The sequence below is a fragment of the Macaca fascicularis genome, chromosome 15 (genome assembly GCF_037993035.2).
Source record: "Macaca fascicularis isolate 582-1 chromosome 15, T2T-MFA8v1.1".
NCBI classification, from domain to species: Eukaryota; Metazoa; Chordata; class Mammalia; order Primates; family Cercopithecidae; genus Macaca; species Macaca fascicularis.
In genome coordinates this window covers 36,813,233-36,830,775 of record NC_088389.1, presented here as the reverse complement: position 1 = coordinate 36,830,775, position 17,543 = coordinate 36,813,233, and the positions used below count along the sequence as shown (strand labels likewise).

The window sequence follows — 17,543 nt, the reverse complement described above, 5'->3', positions numbered from 1 at the left end:
ATCTTAGCCTTTTGTGATCGTGTTTATGTTCCCTGCCTTACCACTCAACAAGGTACTAAGCCCCTCCAGAGCAGGAGCCATGTCTCAGTCAGGCTTTTCTCTCTATAGCACATTGCCTTGCTTATAGTAATGTTGCAAATATATTTAGATGAAGAGAATATGTTACTTTCTTCTATTATATAGAAATAGGTTTCTGCAAAATATAATGCTGTTCTTGACATAAAAGGCAAAAATGAGCTTGTTTCCAAATTAGAATTTCTATAAAATAAAACAATAAATAACAGAACTTATTTTGAAGTAATTTTCATTTACAGTCACAGGAGGGGGTAACTTTTTTTTTTTTCAAACACAGGAAGTAAAATCTCTTCTGGAAGAACTGAGTTTTCAGAAAGGAGAACTGAACGTTCAGATTAGTGAAAGAAAAACTCAGCTTACACTTATAAAGCAGGAAATTGAAAAAGAGGAAGAAAATCTTCAGATTGTTTTAAGGCAGATGTCTAAACATAAAACTGGTAAGTTTAAAGGAAAACAATCATACAAAGTTTGAGGTTGGAAATGTCTGTGTATTACAAGTCACAGAAAAAAAATAAGAAATGGCCAAACAAACTGTAAAGTTTAACCTTACTACTAATAAGCAAAGAAAGCAGGTTATAAAAGGCATATGATGTTATTTTCTGCCATTTTAATTGATAAACTTTATTTAAAAGCGAAATAATCATGCTCATTGCTGATCAGAGTGTGCTGAAAGAAGAGCACACACAGTCTATCAATTGAGATATAAACTGGAACAATCTGCCAGTGTTTCAAGACTCTTAAAATTCACACCTGTTGAACCAGTCAGCCCATTTCTACTCCTCCAGAAAGGGCAAGTATGTACATCACAGCAATATTTATAATGACAAAATTTGGAAACAGGCTGGGTGTGATGGTTCATGCCTATAATCCCAGCTCTTTAGGAGGCTGAGGCAAGAGGATTGCTTGAGCCCAGGAATTCAAAACTACCTGGGCAATGTAGTGAGACCCCATCTCTACAAAAATACTCAAAAATTAGTGATACACATTGATGTGCACCTGTAGTCTCAGCTATTCGGAAGGCCAAGCAGGGAGGATCCCTTGAGTTTAGGAGGTCAAGGCTGCAGTGAGCTATGATTATGCCACTATGCTCCAGCCTGGGAAACAGAGGAAGACCCTGTTTCACCACATCCCCCGCAAAATTGGAAACAGATGACCAATTTAAAAGTCATATTTTTAACATTTAATGACATACAAACATGCCCATGAGAAGAATGAAAAAAGTGGGTAAAAAATGAATATGGAGTATATAGTCCCAGTTTATTTTAAAATGTGTGAGAGTGTGTGTGTGTGTGCGCATGCATTCTTGGAACATCAAAATGCTATTGTAATAGTGATTTGGGGTGGTGAAATGATGGTGGGTTTTTATTTTTTTCTCTTACGCTTTTTTTTGTATTTTCCAACTTTTCTACAATAAGCAAGTATCTCTATATTCAGAAAAAAAGTTAATATTTAAATATCTGTATTTCAAAGGCCAAAAAATTGTTATGTAAATCTCAGTCTGTATTTCAAAGTATTTTTAACTTATTTTGATCAATTTTATATAAAATGCTTTTAGTTGATTCTTTTATGTAGAAGCAAATGCTTTGGAAACAGATCTTTGTTAATTAAATTTTTTTGTTAAAATGTTTGTCTGTTTATTTATTTATATAGAGATGGGATCTTGCTCTGTCAACCAGGCTAGTCTCAAACTCCTGGGCTCAAGCAATCCTTACACCTCAGCCTGCCAAATGGCTGGGATTACAGGCGCGTGCTTCTGCACCTGGCTTGTTAAAATGTTTTAAACAAATTAAATAGTATGTAACAATACTTTTAGAGAATTTTTTATTAAGAATAAAATTAGCACCATTAATTCAGCGCAACAGAATTTTAAAAATTATCTTGTAGTAGTCAATAGCATTGTTTTCTGTTTCATTTTGTAAATGTTTTCCAAGTTCATTTAATATCATGGACCATGCTTTGTTTCTATCCTTTAGAACTAAAGAATATTCTGGACATGTTGCAACTTGAAAACAATGAGCTACAAGGTTTGAAGCTACAACATGACCAAAAGGTATCTGAATTAGAGAAGACTCAGGTGGCAGTGCTAGAGGTAATGAACAAAGCCATTGTACCCTTAAGAAACTGAGGTCTTTCTCATGTAGGATGTTTGAGTCCTCTTTTATCTGATTTAGGAGAAACTGGAGTTAGAGAATTTGCAGCAGATAGCCCAGCAGCAGAAAGGGGAAATAGAGTGGCAGAAGCAGCTCCTTGAGAGGAATAAACGAGAAATAGAACGAATGACTGCTGAGTCCCGAGCTTTACAATCGTGTGTTGAGTGTTTGAGCAAAGAAAAGGAAGATCTCCAAGAGAAATGTGACATTTGGGAAAAAAAGTTGGCACAAACCAAAAGGTGAGAGCAAGAACAAATAAGCTTGCAGGATCACTTCTTCAGGCCAAGACATTATAAACATGCTATAAAAAATTTGTAACATAGAGAAAAGGATAAAATACACCACAAACTTGGTATCATAAATACATTTTGCCAGTTGCATTGTTTGGTGAATTTCCTTCTAGCTTTTTTTTTTTCCTCAAAAGCATTTTTTAAAAATCTATTGTGCTTTTTTTAAGTAAAATAAAGATTTAGTTCTCTTCAAATTGATCTCTAGATTCAAAACAGTTACAATTAAAATCTCAATAGCCTTTTCTTGTGGAAATTGACAAGCTGGTTCTGAAATTATATGAACCTAGAATTGAATTATTCTAAGACCTACAATAGAATTTATACAGTTTTTTAGGTATGACACCAAAACAACTTTTAGAAAGTAGAACAAAAATTTAGGACTAACACTACCTGATTGCAACACTTTTATAAACCTGTAGTAATCAAAACACTGTGGTATTAGTATAAAGATGAACACATAGATCAATGGAATAGAATAGAAAGTCTAGAAATAAACTGACATATATGTAAACAACTGATTTTGATGAAGATACAAAGGCATCTTTTTCAGAAGAGAAAAGATGGTCTTTTAGAAAATGTTGCTGAAACAATTGGATATACAAAACCAAAAAAAGAACCTCAATTCATACCTCACTCTGTATAATATATAAATATTAATTTAAAATGAGGCCAGGCACGGTGGCTTATGCCAGTAATCCCAGCATTTTGGGAGGCTGAGGCAGGAGGTTCACTTGAGCCCAGGAGTTTGAGACCAGCCTACACAATTAGAAAGACCTTGTGTCTGCAAAAAAGAAAAAAAAAAAAAAGAAAAATAGCCAGGTTGGGAAGCTGAGGTGGGAGAATTGTTTGAGCCTGGGAAGTCGAGGCTACAGTGAGCCATGATGATACCACTGCACTCCAACCAGGATGACAGAGTGAGACCCTGTCTCAAAAAATATGTATATATACACATATTTATTTTTATGTTTATATATAGGACCATAATCATATATGTAAAACCTAAATATAAAACTTCTAGAAGAAAACATAAAACATAGTAGAAAACTTTTGTGACCTTAGAGTTGGGCACAAATTCTTGGTATGACACCAAAAGCATGATCCATAAAATAATAAATTGATACAGTTAGACTTCAAAATTTAAAACATCTTCTCCTCAAAAGACACTGTTAAGGTAATGAAAAGATACGTCACAGGTTGGGAAAAAATATTTGCAACCCATGTATCTGATAAAGGACTTGTGTTCAGAATACATATATAAAGAACTCTCAAAACTCAATAAGAAAATAACCCAATTATTTAAATGGGCAAAAGATTTGAACAGACATTTCATTACAGAAGATAAATGGATGGCAAATAAGCACATGAAAAGATACGCAGGATCATTAATCATTAGGGAAATGCAAATTAAAACCACAGCGAGATATCACTACACACCTATTAGAACAACAGCCATACCAAATGTTAGTGTTAACCAGGAACTTTCTTTTTTTTCTTGAGACGGGAGTCTCTGTCACCCAGGCTGGAGTGCAGTGGCTCACTGCAAGCTCCGCCTGCCGGGTTCACGCCATTCTCCTGCTTCCACTTCAGGCACCCGTTACCACGCCCGGCTAATTTTTTGTATTTTTAGTAGAGACGGGGTTTCACTGTGTTAGCCAGGATGGTGACGATCTCCTGATCTCCTGACCTCGTGATCCGCCCGCCTCGGCCTCCCAAAGTGCTGGGATTACAGGTGTGAGCCACCGCATCTGGCCGGAACTTTCATATATGATTGAGGGGCATGTAAAATGGTATTAAGTAACTGTTTAACTTTGGAAGACAGTTTAACAGTTACTTAAAAATCAAACATACACTACCGGAAGATCTAGCCATTCCACTCCTAGGTATTATATTTATTCAAGAGAAATGAAAGCATATTTCTACACAGTGTATATACTAATGTTCATGACAGCCTTATTTGTAATAGCCAAAGACTAGAAATGACCCAAATGTCTATCACCTGGTAAATAGAAACAAATTGTGGTATATCCACACTGTAGAATACTACTCAGCAATAAGAAGGGAATGAAGTATTGATACACACAACATGGATGAATCTCAAAGTAACTACGCTGTGTGAAAGAAGCCAGACCAAAAGCAAGTTCATACTGTATGACTCCCTTTATATACTACAATACATGCTCATGCATGTCTGCTATATGAACAGATCCTACTGTACATACAATCGTTTTCTACTTTTTTTATTGTCACAGCTCCATTTTTATCAGATTTTTGGAATTCTGAATGTTATCCATGTTTTTAATCTATGATTTTTATAAAACTTCAATTTAATGAGTCATTTGAAAAAAGTCTCCACTTAGAAAGCTGATAAGATTTTGAAAATGAGTTGTCTTAAATTTTGTGAAGATTTATAATCTTTTATACTTTCCATAACTGTATGTTGTGAAAGGATAACACTGTTCCTCAGTCATCTCCTGTGTGTGCTTGAATATTTTATATTTGACAGTCTTACTTATTCTCTGTGGTAGGGTTTTAGCAGCAGCAGAAGAAAATAGCAAAATGGAGCAATCAAACTTAGAAAAGTTGGAATTGAATGTCAGAAAACTGCAGCAGGAACTAGACCAACTAAACAGAGACAAGTTGTCACTGCATAACGACATTTCAGCAATACAACAGCAGCTCCAAGGTATAAGGCAGCAGAACAGTGAAAGTGTGATTTCCTTGCCCTTTGTTAGTTTCTTTGTTTGATTTTTCTTATGGCAGAAGTAATTCCTGCTAAGGAGCATGGAGTTTCTTTCTAAAATTAGATTGTGGTAATGGTTGCACAACTCGGAAAATACTAAAAGACTTTGAATTACACACTTTAAATAGGACATAATATGTGCATTTTATCTCAAAGTCAGTTAAAAAAAAAAAAAACACCTAATTCATCTTCCTTAGAGAACAATTTTAAAACATAGTAAAAAGAAATAAAAATTGCTGTTTACCTCACTCCTCATAGATTCCTAGTAACAGTTTGGTGAATATCCTTCCAGATTTTTCCTAGGGGTGTGTGTCTAGTTTGAAAAGCAAAGATGTAAATAATGAAGATTTTAAAATTATCAAATGTTTATAAATATGATAATTTTTAAAGAAATTGCTGAGTAATTCTATCTAATAATATACTTGTTGAACATTTTTTATGTCCTTGATATTTCGTTTTCTCATTTAATCCTCATAACATTTTTATGAGATAAAAGTTATTTTACTCATTTGTAAATAAGGAAACCGAAGCTTAGTTTTCTTGTGACTGCTTAAATGAGAAGTGATTTGCTAGAGGTCACACAGCTAGTAATTGACAAAGCCAGTATAGATATAAAATTTATTCCCAAATTGCCTTCCTGAAAGGTTAAGTTTCTATTTCTACCAGCAATGCAGAAGGTAGCTGTTTTTAAACTATGCACCTAACATTATCTGTAATTTTTTCGTTGTGAGATTTTGAACATGAAAATCTTTAAAAACCTGAGCTCCAAGGCCAAATGTGGATTGTGCATATAACTCTCTTTTGGCCTTTAATGAGATAGTATGGCATAGTCATACATGTAACAGAAGTAAGCGTAAAATAACTTCTCTACTTTTTGGGAATGCTAATGGGAATCTGTATGTATGTATGTATTTCTTATTTCATGAGAATGTCATTTCTGTAGAAAAACAAGAAGCAGTAAACTCACTGCAGGAGGAACTAGCTAATGTCCAAGACCATTTGAACCTAGCAAAACAGGTAAGGTTAACAAATGTAATATTCTAGTAGAATACTGAGGGTATGCAGACAATTGGTTTAAATAACAAAGAAATCAAGTAGGCTGGTTCCTCTTCACAACAGCAGATACTCCAGGGCCATTTATATAACATAGCTGTCACATAAATAAAAGTTTTGGTGGAGAGCAGTGGTTTGCTAATTTATTTTAGCCTTAGAACTCTTGATACAAACAAAGTTTTACTCAAAGCTAGTAAGTAGGGTGGTGGCTAGACCAGAGCCCAGCAACAGTCTCTCAGCAGCCCTTCTTGGGGCTTCAGGGACCAGATGGGTCATCTCTAATCCATGGCACAGATGAGGACTTTAAAGGCTGGGCTTAGATTTGATTACTCCTTGAGCCATAGAGTAACCGTCAAATCTGGGCCTCTATCTTGTCAGATACTGAATATAGCAGATTTTTGACCCTTATACTTCTAATGATTTTCTTAAAGGGAATTCAGTGTTGTCCTGTGAGACTAGTGCTGTAATTCAGAGCACTTCAGGCGAGTTCTAGACCTTAGTTTCTATTATGTAAATTAAGAGTTATGCCAGGTGCGGTGGCTTGCACCTGTAATCCCAGCACTTTGGGAGGCTGAGGCGGGCAGATCACCTGAAGTCGGGAGTTCAAGACTAGCCTGACCAACATGGAGAAACCCCATCTCTACTAAAAATACAAAATTAGCTGGGCATGGTGGCGCATGCCTGTAATGCCAGCTACTCGGGAGGCTGAGGCAGGAGAGTCACTGGAACCCGAGACCTGGAGGTTGCCGTGAGCCGGCATTGCATCATTGCACTCCCGCTTGGGCAATAAGAGCGAAGCTCTGTCTCAGGAAAAAAAAAAAAAAAGTTACATTAGACACAGGCTGGGTATGGTGGCTCACGCCTGTAATCCCAGCACTTTGGGAGGCCAAGGCAGGTGGATCACTTGAGGCCAGGAGTTCGAGATCAACCTGGCCAACATGGTGAAACCCCATTTCTACTAAAAAGACAAAAAGTTAGCTGGGCGTGGTGGCATGTGCCTGTAGTCCCAACTACTCAAGAGGCTGAGATGGGAGGATTGCTTGAACCTGGGAGGCGGAGGTCACGGTGAGCCAAGATCATGCCACTGCACTCCAGCCTTGGCAACAGAGCAAGACTGTCAAATAAATAAATAAATAAATAAATAAATAAATAAATAAAATAAAAGTTGGATTAGACATCTAAATTCTCTTGTACCTATAAGTTTATTAAGATAATAAAGGAAATAAACTTTTATGCCTCTCATTCTGTCAGACTTAGTAGATACTGGATTGGCACCTGGCCACCTCTAGTAAAGATGGCTTTATTAGTAGTTTCCACTTGTTCTTTCACCTAAAGGACCTGCTTCACACCACCAAGCATCAGGATGTATTGCTTAGTGAGCAGACCCGACTCCAAAAGGACATCAGTGAATGGGCAAATAGGTTTGAAGACTGTCAGAAAGAAGAGGAGACAAAACAACAACAACTTCAAGTGCTTCAGAGTGAGATTGAAGAAAACAAGCTCAAACTAGTCCAACAAGAAATGGTACTACACATTTATGACTTTATATAAAAGAAGCATTTTGTGGCTCATGTGAGCCTATTTTTCCCCTGGCAGAAAGCTGCTGAGAAATATCCCCCATGGGACTGTGTGTCGCTTAACCGCCCTGTGTAGCCATGGGTGGCGTTTACACCAACTATGTGACTTAGAGACCTTTAATGATCATAGAACATTGGTCCTGTAAAGATACTTAATGGCCACGTGCCATTTGCTGCTTTAATCCCCTCCTCACATGCTGGCCAGACAGCTTCCCAAGCCCTCTTGATCACCTCTGTAATGGAGTTGTCCCTGTGGGCTGTCTTCTACTTTCTTTTGAACTTGGAATCTGTCTCATGTCCATGCAGGTTCTCTGGGACACTATTTGTTGTTTTATGACTAATCAAGATTACTCTTTATTAAGATATTTCAGAGACTCCAGAAAGAGAGAGAAAGTGAAGAAAGCAAATTAGAAACCAGCAAAGTGACACTGAAGGAGCAACAGCACCAGCTGGAAAAGGAATTAACAGACCAGAAAAGCAAACTGGACCAAGTGCTCTCAAAGGTGCTGGCGGCTGAAGAGCGTGTTAGGATTCTGCAGGAAGAGGAGAGGTGGGGTGAGAGCCTGGAGAAGACGCTCTCCCAAACTAGTATGTATTCTGGAACTTCTCACTGGGAGATGGGGTATGGGTTGGCTCTGCTGGTTGTCTTGCAAAAGTATTTAAAGATATCCAGACCCCAGCCAGAGCCAGGTGAGGAAGCAGGAGAAGTTAAAGCAGGAGGTATGACAGCCCTGTGAAAGATGAGGAAGCAGGTTCAGAGAAGAGATGTGATCCTGAGACTGACCAGAAAGTCCTTCCTTGCTCGTATTGTCTCCTTTGAGAATGCCATCTCAAGAAAGTGGAACATTCAAGTGAATAACTGCCAAAAGATACTCTTAAAGGATATTACCTTTGAGCTTTGGGAATAATGATCTCCTTCATCTCAAGTGTCAAAAAAAATCATATTAACAGTTCTTCTGTCCAGATTTGGCCTAGTGAATGGTACCGGAATACAGGTGTTTGCTTTTAAGTCAGTTTGTTCTCTCTTGAACCATATATAAATGAAGTTGACATGGGAATCCAGGGTAAATGATTGTTCTCACATCAGTAAATGGTTTTTCTCTTTCTTAGGCTCCAGGGTTTAATAATGCTTGGAAAATGTTGTGGGCTTGGGGATCTAAAAGGGTTATTATTCCTTTTTCCCTGGGAACTCTTGATATATGCAGACCCAATCATTTCATTATTAAAATGAAACTTAAAAAAAATATGTCCAATTCTGATCATGCCAGAGTTGTTGAAAAGTAAAATCTGGGTGATAAGAAAAATATCTTTTAAATGTCACTTTTATTTTGTAAGCATTCTCTGTCGAGTACTCACTATGTACCAAGCATTTGCATACATGATTCTAACTGAACATCAGGAAATGTATTCCTCATTATAAAATGGGGCTCATGCCAGTGTAGGAGGCAGCTCCAAATCATGTGTACTTTCCACTGCACTGCTTCCTGTAGAAGGATGTTGTACTGCTGTGTCTCCCTTTATGAAAATTAGTGTTTATAAAAAACATTTCATCTGTTCCACACACTTCAGGATTGGTGCTGGGTTTCCTCTCACTGGTCTCAAAGAGTTGAAAGAGAAGATAGTAGCTGTCTGTCACTCTGGGATCAGTCTCTCCAGGAACCAATTACTTCAAAAGGCACCCTTATCTGGGTCTTTTTCTGGGCCTTTGAAGTGTGGGTCAGGGTAGGCTTGTAAGACTTTGTAATGGAGGAAAGCACCTGCATGGGTCGCATATCACCATTATGCATCTGCCACAAGGGAAGGGGAGCTCTGCCCACAGTTGGCTCGGGCTCTTTAGCTAAACCGACTGCAAATGCTCATTTCAGAACGGCAGCTTTCAGAAAGGGAGCAGCAATTGGTGGAGAAGTCAGGTGAGCTGTTGGCCCTCCAGAAAGAGGCAGACTCTATGAGGGCAGACTTCAGCCTCCTGCGGAACCAGTTCTTGACAGAAAGAAAGAAAGCTGAGAAGCAGGTGGCCAGCCTGAAGGAAGCACTTAAGATCCAGCGGAGCCAGCTGGAGAAAAACCTTCTTGTGAGTACCTGCTGCCGTGGCAGTTTGTGAGCAAAAGATACATTTAAAATTGTAAACTGCCACACCACTTCAACATAGAGAAAATAAATTACCCATCAACACAGTCCTGAACCCAACTGTTGTTATTGGTGTATTTATGCATCATTTGTCCTTGAAGCTGATGGTAAGTTTTACCTGGGACAGGGGTGCAGCCTCAAAGGAGCTCTGGCTGGCTGGGGAGACTGTCATGTGAACAGCCATTATCAGCACAAAGTAGAGAGCACGTTCTGCCAGTGAGCCTCAGTTTACACCTCCACTGGCGGGTGGAGGGGGTGTTGAAGAAGCCTTCTCTAGACGGTTTTTTTTTTAGATGGCATCTTGCTCTGTCTCCCAGGCTAGAGTGCAGTGGCACGATCTCAGCTCACTGCAGCCTCTGCCTCCCGGGTTCAAGCGATTCTCATGCCTCAGCCTCCTGAGTAGCTGGAACTACAGGTGTGCGCCACCACGCCCAACTAATTTTTATATTTTTAGTAGAGATGGGGCTTCACCAGGTTGACCAGGCTGGTCCTGAACTCCTGACCTCAGGTGATCCACCTGCCTCAGCCTCCCAAGGTGCTGGGATTACAGGAGTGAGCTATTGCGCCTGGCCCATAGACGGTTTATTTTTATTTTTATTTTCAAGACAGAGTCTTGCTCTGTCACCCAGTCTGGAGTGCAGTGGCATGATCTCAGTTCACTGCAACTTCTACCTCCCAGGTTCAAGCAATTATCCTGTCTCCTGAGTATCTGGAATTACAGGCACATGCCACCACACCTGGCTAATTTTTGTATTTTTAATAGAGTGGGGTTCACCATGTTGGCCAGGCTGGTCTCGCACTCCTGACCTTATGATCCATACGCCTTGGCCTCCCAAAGTGCTGGGATTATAGGCGTGAGCCACCGTGCCCAGCCAGTTTTATTACACTGCTGTAGTCAGTGCTTACAAATTTTTCTCATCCTGCCCTTTTTGGCCAACATTAGCTTTAATCATTATCCTAAAACCAGGAAGCTCAATCTACCATGCTTTCATCCTTGAAATAAATTTGGGGAGTGACACTCAGATAGGTCAGAATAATTTATTGTGGATGGAGGCAGCTGAGCAGCAATGGAACTGTCAAGGGTGTGGATTTTTCCAGTACCCTCTGGAGGGATTAGTGGAGCCCTGTTCTATGAAAGGAACTTTTAAACCATGTGTGTCTCTCAAAGGGGATACACTTCTAACTAGTGATAGGCCAGATCATCATACAGATGGAATATAGATGTCTCAGATTTAACCCTACCAGTAACCCTGTGATGATAGCTATTATTATTCTCATTTTACAGACAATTAATGAAGACTCAGAAAGGGTTAGTAGCTTATTATCAAAGGTGATGCTAACAGACTCTGACGTGTATATACTCCCAGCTGTATTTGATCTGCCCATGAAAGGAAAATAGAATTTTCCCTATTTGACAGCTAGAGAAGCTGAGGCCCAGATGGGGAATGAAGTTATAGAGCTAGTGAGTGTGTAAGCCAGCAAACCACACCTCCACTTGTTGGATTGCAGAGTTATTTTTTTCCTCCTGTGCTAGGAGCAAAAACAGGAGAACAGCTGCATGCAAAAGGAAATGGCAACAATTGAACTGGTAGCCCAGGACAACCATGAGCGGGCCAGGCGCCTGATGAAGGAGCTCAACCAGATGCAGTATGAGTACACGGAGCTCAAGAAACAGGTGTGTGCCCAGGAAGCCCAGCTGGCCAGCCTGGGGGGAGAGGACTCACTGGGCTCAGGCAGATTGTATTGTTTTTAATATCCCTTCTATAGTAGTATAGAAAAACTGATTATAAGAATGTTCTTTAAGTCAAATCTGGTTTTTTAGCCTTAAAATTTAGAAATGCACCTCCACTATTTGTTAAAAATATACTTTCAAAATTCTCTTAAATTTGACAAGCTCTTAAAATGTTAGTTTTTCAAGGAAAAAAGGTAATTCTTGAGCATCATATTTCATGTCCCAAAGAACTACGTTGAAATGTTAGATTTTATGCCATAAACAAGTCTATAGGAGCCAAAACCTCCCCTACCCCTTGAGCAAGAAAAGATGGTCCAGGGGGAAACCTTTGATATCACATAATGTAGCCAGGCAGAGAGTATTAAATCAGCTCATGCCTGGACTGGTAGAGTCTCTAATCCTTGATGTCGCTGGTGTCCTTTAGAGCATCTGGGCCATCCCTGAACTCTAGCAGGGGCTGCTGTAGCCACTTATTTGGCCCTGCTATACTTAGTCCTTTGGATGACCCCACGTGGCCATTCTAGTTTCATCTGTGCTTCCAATCCCGACGCCCCACATATACCTACTATTTGATTCAAGAAAAAAATAACTAAAAACAATTATTTAAAGACCACAAGCCCTTAGTGATTTTGCCTTTGCAAATTTGGTAAGGCAATTAGCAGTAGGTATAAATCTCATTTTCACTAAGCTGTATATGGGGTAGAGCCACATAGAGTAGTCTCAGGCATCAAATGCAATTGGTAACACTTTAAGAAACCTCTAGGCTGGGTGTGGTGGTGCATTCCTGTAATCCCAACACTTTAGGAGGCCAAGGTGGGTGAATCACTTGAGCTCAGGAGTTCAAGACCAGCCTGGGCAACATGCCAAGACCTCGTCTCTACTAAAAATACAAAAAGTAGCTAGGTGTGGTGGCATATACCTGTAGTCCCAGCTACTCAGGAGGCTGAGGTGGGAGGATTGCTTGAGTCTGGGAGGTTGAGACTGCCGTGAGCCAAGATTGTGCCACTGCACTCCAGCCTGGGTGACAGAGCAAGACCCTGTCTTTAAAAAAAAAAAAATGTATATTGCTCAAGCCACCAGATTCTTCACTTATAAAATTCCAGCATTAGCATTTATAATCCAGATCACTTATGACTTATTTCAATAAATGGCCCTTTTCTCATTTGTGGCTTACTCTAGTTGCCAGTTGGGTGCCACTGAGGTACTTCATGTAAATTCTCACTTAGTTTTCACATTTCTGAGCAGAAGGTATTTATCTCCTTGTATAAATGAGGTCATGGAGGATCAGATGTTAGCCAACTTGCCCTAAGTCATACTGGTAATACTGGAAATGAGACTGGTAACTAGCTTTGTCTGACTCCAAAGAGATTGTCTTCAAGGAACTTTATGCACATGCCTTTTCTAAATGAAAGTTGTTCCAGTGAAAATGCCAATAAAATAATTTATTCAGTAGCTTGTAGATTCTTGAGTATCTGAAAAATCACAAGTTTTTACAGTTCTAGTAATTATAGTAGTTGATATTTATAGATCTTTAAATACGTGGCACATCATTCAGCTCAATTCCAAGTTAAGTCTGAAATTTTATACAATGATATTTGACACCAACTCACTGTTTAGATGGCAAACCAAAAAGATTTGGAGAGAAGACAAATGGAAATCAGTGATGCAATGAGGACACTTAAATCTGAGGTGAAGGATGAAATCAGAACCAGCCTGAAGAATCTCAATCAGTTTCTTCCAGAACTACCAGCAGATCTAGAAGCTATTTTGGAAAGAAATGAAAACCTAGAAGGAGAATTGGAAAGCTTGAAAGAGAACTTTCCATTTACCATAAATGAGGGACCTTTTGAAGAAAAACTGAACTTTTCACAAGTTCACATAATGGTAAGGGTTTATCCTGCTATTCTCTGGGTTCATAGGATTGACCGCCTCCCCCAGCCAAGCTAAAACACAGATGTGGGGGTGCTGGGGTAGGGGAGGGAAAGGCTGGTTGGCTTCCACTTGTAGCAGCAGTGGTATCTGATATCTCCATTTTCCCTCTGAGAAAGGATGAGCACTGGCGTGGAGAAGCACTCCGGGAGAAACTGCGTCACCGGGAAGACCGACTCAAGGTTGCCCTTTAAAACAAACAAAAAACCAGTATGAGATACTGGGCACATTGGGGAGGGGAGGGGAAAGTTACATTTACCTGATGCTTTCACATCCATGCTGTTGCAGCACTGCCGGCAGTGTCAGGGATGGCACGTCTGAAGCTCTGAGGAGTTGGTGTCACACAGTAAACGGCAGTCAGTGTTCAAAGCAATGACTTGTGTCGACTCTAGTGTTCTTTAACCTATGTAATGCTGCTTTACCTCAGCTAGAACTGATAGAATCTAAGTATTTGGGACAGGAAGTAGAAACACAGTGATGAACTATAAGGTTATCACAGGCCAGTGGTGGCAGGAAAGATTTGGGATACTGGAAAAGTAGGCTGAATGTCAGTTAAGGAATTTGGCTTAACTGTTTGGCTCTGAACATGTTGACTTTGAAGGCCTTGTGAGATATCCAGGGAAGGATGTCTGTCTGTAGGCAGCCAAAAATAGGAGTCTAGGATTACTGATCAGTGTTGACCTAAAGATGTGAGAGTTAAAAGTATAGATGGGAGGTTACATTTATTTGGGGGGAATGGCTATGTAGAAAGCATGGGATGAGAGAGTGCAGTGCTATAGTATTGAGTGGAGCCCTGTGATGTCCAACAATAGTCTCCAGCCATGTGTGGTTATTTAAATTTTAATAAATTATAATTAAGTTAAAAATTAAGTTATTCATTTGCCACATTTCAAGTGCTTAATAGCCTCATGTGTCTAGTGGCTTCTATATTGATAGCCAGAGGTAGAACATTCCCACCATTGCAGAAAGTTCTGTTGGACAGCGCTGCTATAGACTTTGAGAGAATTTGATTATAGCAGGGGCAAAAGCCAAAAAGTAGTATGAAGTTGAGGATTAAATACCTAGTGAGTTTACAGACAAGAAACTAAGGCTTAGGAAAAAAAAATACATAATCAGGAGACACTCCAGGTGTCAAGTATAAACTAACTGATCTCAGTCATAACAGAGAAGGAAAAAAGAGATGAGGCAATAATTTAATGGAGAAGCAAGGGATACAGAAATCCTAAGCACTGCTAGCATGGAAAAAATGGGCCAAGTGAAAGGCCCAGTTAATGACAACACAGAAAAGTAAAGGTTTATGCTCACTAAGTATCTACCTGGCACCTCCTACGATTCTTTTTAAAGATGAACATTTTCGACAACCATTCCTGTTAGCCAGATTTGCCTGTCAAGTGTATGTGAGGAAGCTGAGCTGTAGTTCTGGTGCATTTCTTCTGTGTCAAACCCTAAGTCTTGTAACACTTTTCAGGCCCAACTCCGACACTGTATGTCCAAGCAAGCAGAAGTATTAATTAAAGGAAAGCGGCAGACAGAGGGCACTTTACACAGTTTGAGAAGACAAGTAGATGCTTTAGGGGAACTGGTCACTAGCACCTCTGCAGATTCAGCATCGTCACCCAGTCTGTCTCAGCTGGAGTCTTCCCTCACAGAGGACTCTCAACTTGGACAAAATCAGGTAAACAGCAGCTGTTTTTAAAAACAAAACAATAGCCTGGGGTTGTTTTTGTTGTTGTTGTTGTTTGTTTTTTTGAGACAAGGTCTTGCTTGGTACTGTCACAGCCCACTGCAGCCTTGACCTCCCAGGCTCAAGCGATCCTCCCACCTCAGCCTCCCATGTAGCTGGGACTACAGGCACACAACACCACACTTGTTTTAGCAAAGACTTGGTAGAGGTGGATAAGCTGATGGCTTAGGAAACAGACTACAACTGCAGATTAGATGACCTGGCAGGGATAGAGTTAATTCTATTCATGTCCTCCACTTCTGGATTTCTTTATTTCCTACTCTGTCAATATAAAGAGCTTAGACCTATGAGGCCAGTATGAGTCCTAGTTTAGTCTGTCTCCCTGCATTTTGTAACTTACATTTAAGAAGTTGGAATTCAGACCTCTTAACCTAGGGTCTATAAAAAACCTGAATTTCACAAAGGTTTTCTGTGTGAGCTTAGATAAGGTTAATAAGCATTTAAGAGGAACATGAAATATGTTCATGGAACTGGTAAGTAGTAGCACACGTAACTGTCAGAGATAGGTAACAGCTTCCATTTTCGAGTGCCTATTGTGTGCACATAAAAAACTTTATATACATTGTCTAATTTTTACATCCTTGGAGGTAGGAATTATCCCTTTATATAGGTAAGTAATCTGTACAAAATGATAAATGATTTGGTCAAGGACATAGCAAAGGACAACAGTAGGACTTACGGGCTAATCTCTCTTTACCACAGAGCAGTATATTTTAATGGTGGAGCCACAAGGAGCTTTCAAGAACTGTTGCCTCTTTAATAAGCCCAAGGTGGGCAAGTGACTCACCTTGGTCACACAGCTAATTAATAGCAGCAGGGCCATCTGAATATGATTATCTTAACACCGTCTGTGGTGGGACGCAGTCAGGTAAAGGCCAAAATCATCATGGGCCTCAGGGCAGGGTTCGAGGAGGAGTGTGAGAGGCACTGGGCATTGAATAGGGAAGCTTTAGGGATAAGACAGCCCAGAGTCGTGGGAGAAGAGTACACAAGGGCTTAAGAGCCAGGTTCAATTACCAGCTCAAGGTGGCAGCCAGATTTATTTAGGTGCTTTAAAGGCAACCAACGCACAATGGGTAGAGGTGAGATTGGTAGAATTATTTAGAAGTCTGGGGTTGTAATCCAGGCCTACGTGGGATAAAAGCCTGAACTAGTTAAAAGTTAGGGGGCTGGCTTCTGAGCCTAACACTTTATTTCCCTTCTTTTCTGGTAAGAATAGATACTACACTTGATCTTAGCCAAAAGGCTGAGAGCTCCTTCCAACAAGTTCTACAAGGTCCATCAGAACCACTAGTTACTGGCACTGATGCCATCCCTCCTCACTGGGTAGATGTTACAGATTTTTTTTTTTTAAACTAGAACTTTTAATTGGAGGATCTTGAATTTTAGCAGTTTTAAGAATAACTTTTTCTCTCAGAATTTTGTACACTGGTTCATCTTAAGACATTTTTACAAAGAGGTACTCAAAATATGTAATTTACCTATAAGCCATCATGCCATCACTTAGTAAGACTGTTTTTACTGTTTCAAAAATTTGATTTATCCTTCCTTTTGTCTTATTGTAGGAAAAGAATGCCTCAGCCAGATGAGGAATACTGTCTTGTGTAAATATATTCAAGGAAAGCACCTCCACTACCTCACTGACTTTATCATTGGAATGTCAGTTGTTTTTTTTTTAAATCAAGATCCAGTGAACTAAGATTCTGAAAATTCAATGTAGTTTATTTTGCCTATACCATTAATGCCAATGTTTTTATAAATAACTTGTACATAGTACATATGGGAATAGTTGCATATGGGAATTTAAACCATGCGGCTAAGCCTTTTTGTTTGTATCTTCGTAACTTTTTTTTTTTTTTTAATAAAAACCAGTGATTTTAACTGCGTATCTGAACCTACAAACTGGTAAATCTTATTAACAAAAAGAATGTACTTAAGGCCCTCTTTATTTATAGTGTTATTTTTGAATTTTGCTTGAAATCTATTTTTCATATAAAAATAAAAGATAACAATCAACTTGGGTCTGTCCGCTGACGTTACACTTCACAGGTAATTCTATGGAAAAGCTGTCAAGTTTTTACTTTAATTCCAAGTAAGCAAGCTTTCAGGTGGTTTTCTTTTACCTG

The 17,543-nt window shown here is 39.4% G+C and overlaps 1 protein-coding gene across 17 annotated transcripts in view; it reads left to right on the top strand.

The window, feature by feature from the left end:
- Positions 1-17,433, top strand: part of CNTRL (centriolin) — a 96,188-nt gene extending 78,755 nt beyond the window's left edge. For 12 of the 17 annotated variants that reach the window (XM_074016676.1, XM_074016680.1, XM_074016678.1 and 9 more), the window contains 13 exons: positions 353-512; positions 2,049-2,164; positions 2,247-2,464; positions 5,041-5,198; positions 6,199-6,272; positions 7,644-7,832; positions 8,248-8,473; positions 9,751-9,956; positions 11,547-11,687; positions 13,362-13,628; positions 13,793-13,855; positions 15,142-15,348; positions 16,983-17,433. In XM_074016676.1, the coding sequence (XP_073872777.1) occupies positions 353-512; positions 2,049-2,164; positions 2,247-2,464; positions 5,041-5,198; positions 6,199-6,272; positions 7,644-7,832; positions 8,248-8,473; positions 9,751-9,956; positions 11,547-11,687; positions 13,362-13,628; positions 13,793-13,855; positions 15,142-15,348; positions 16,983-17,006 (2,049 nt within the window). In that variant the 3' untranslated portion in view covers positions 17,007-17,433. Of the gene's footprint in view, positions 1-352; positions 513-2,048; positions 2,165-2,246; positions 2,465-5,040; positions 5,199-6,198; positions 6,273-7,643; positions 7,833-8,247; positions 8,474-9,750; positions 9,957-11,546; positions 11,688-13,361; positions 13,629-13,792; positions 13,856-15,141; positions 15,349-16,982 lie in introns of those variants that run through there. The other 5 variants (XM_015436774.3, XM_015436773.3, XR_012424418.1 and 2 more) reach the window with 5 other exon arrangements.
- The last annotated feature ends 110 nt before the right edge of the window (positions 17,434-17,543 follow it).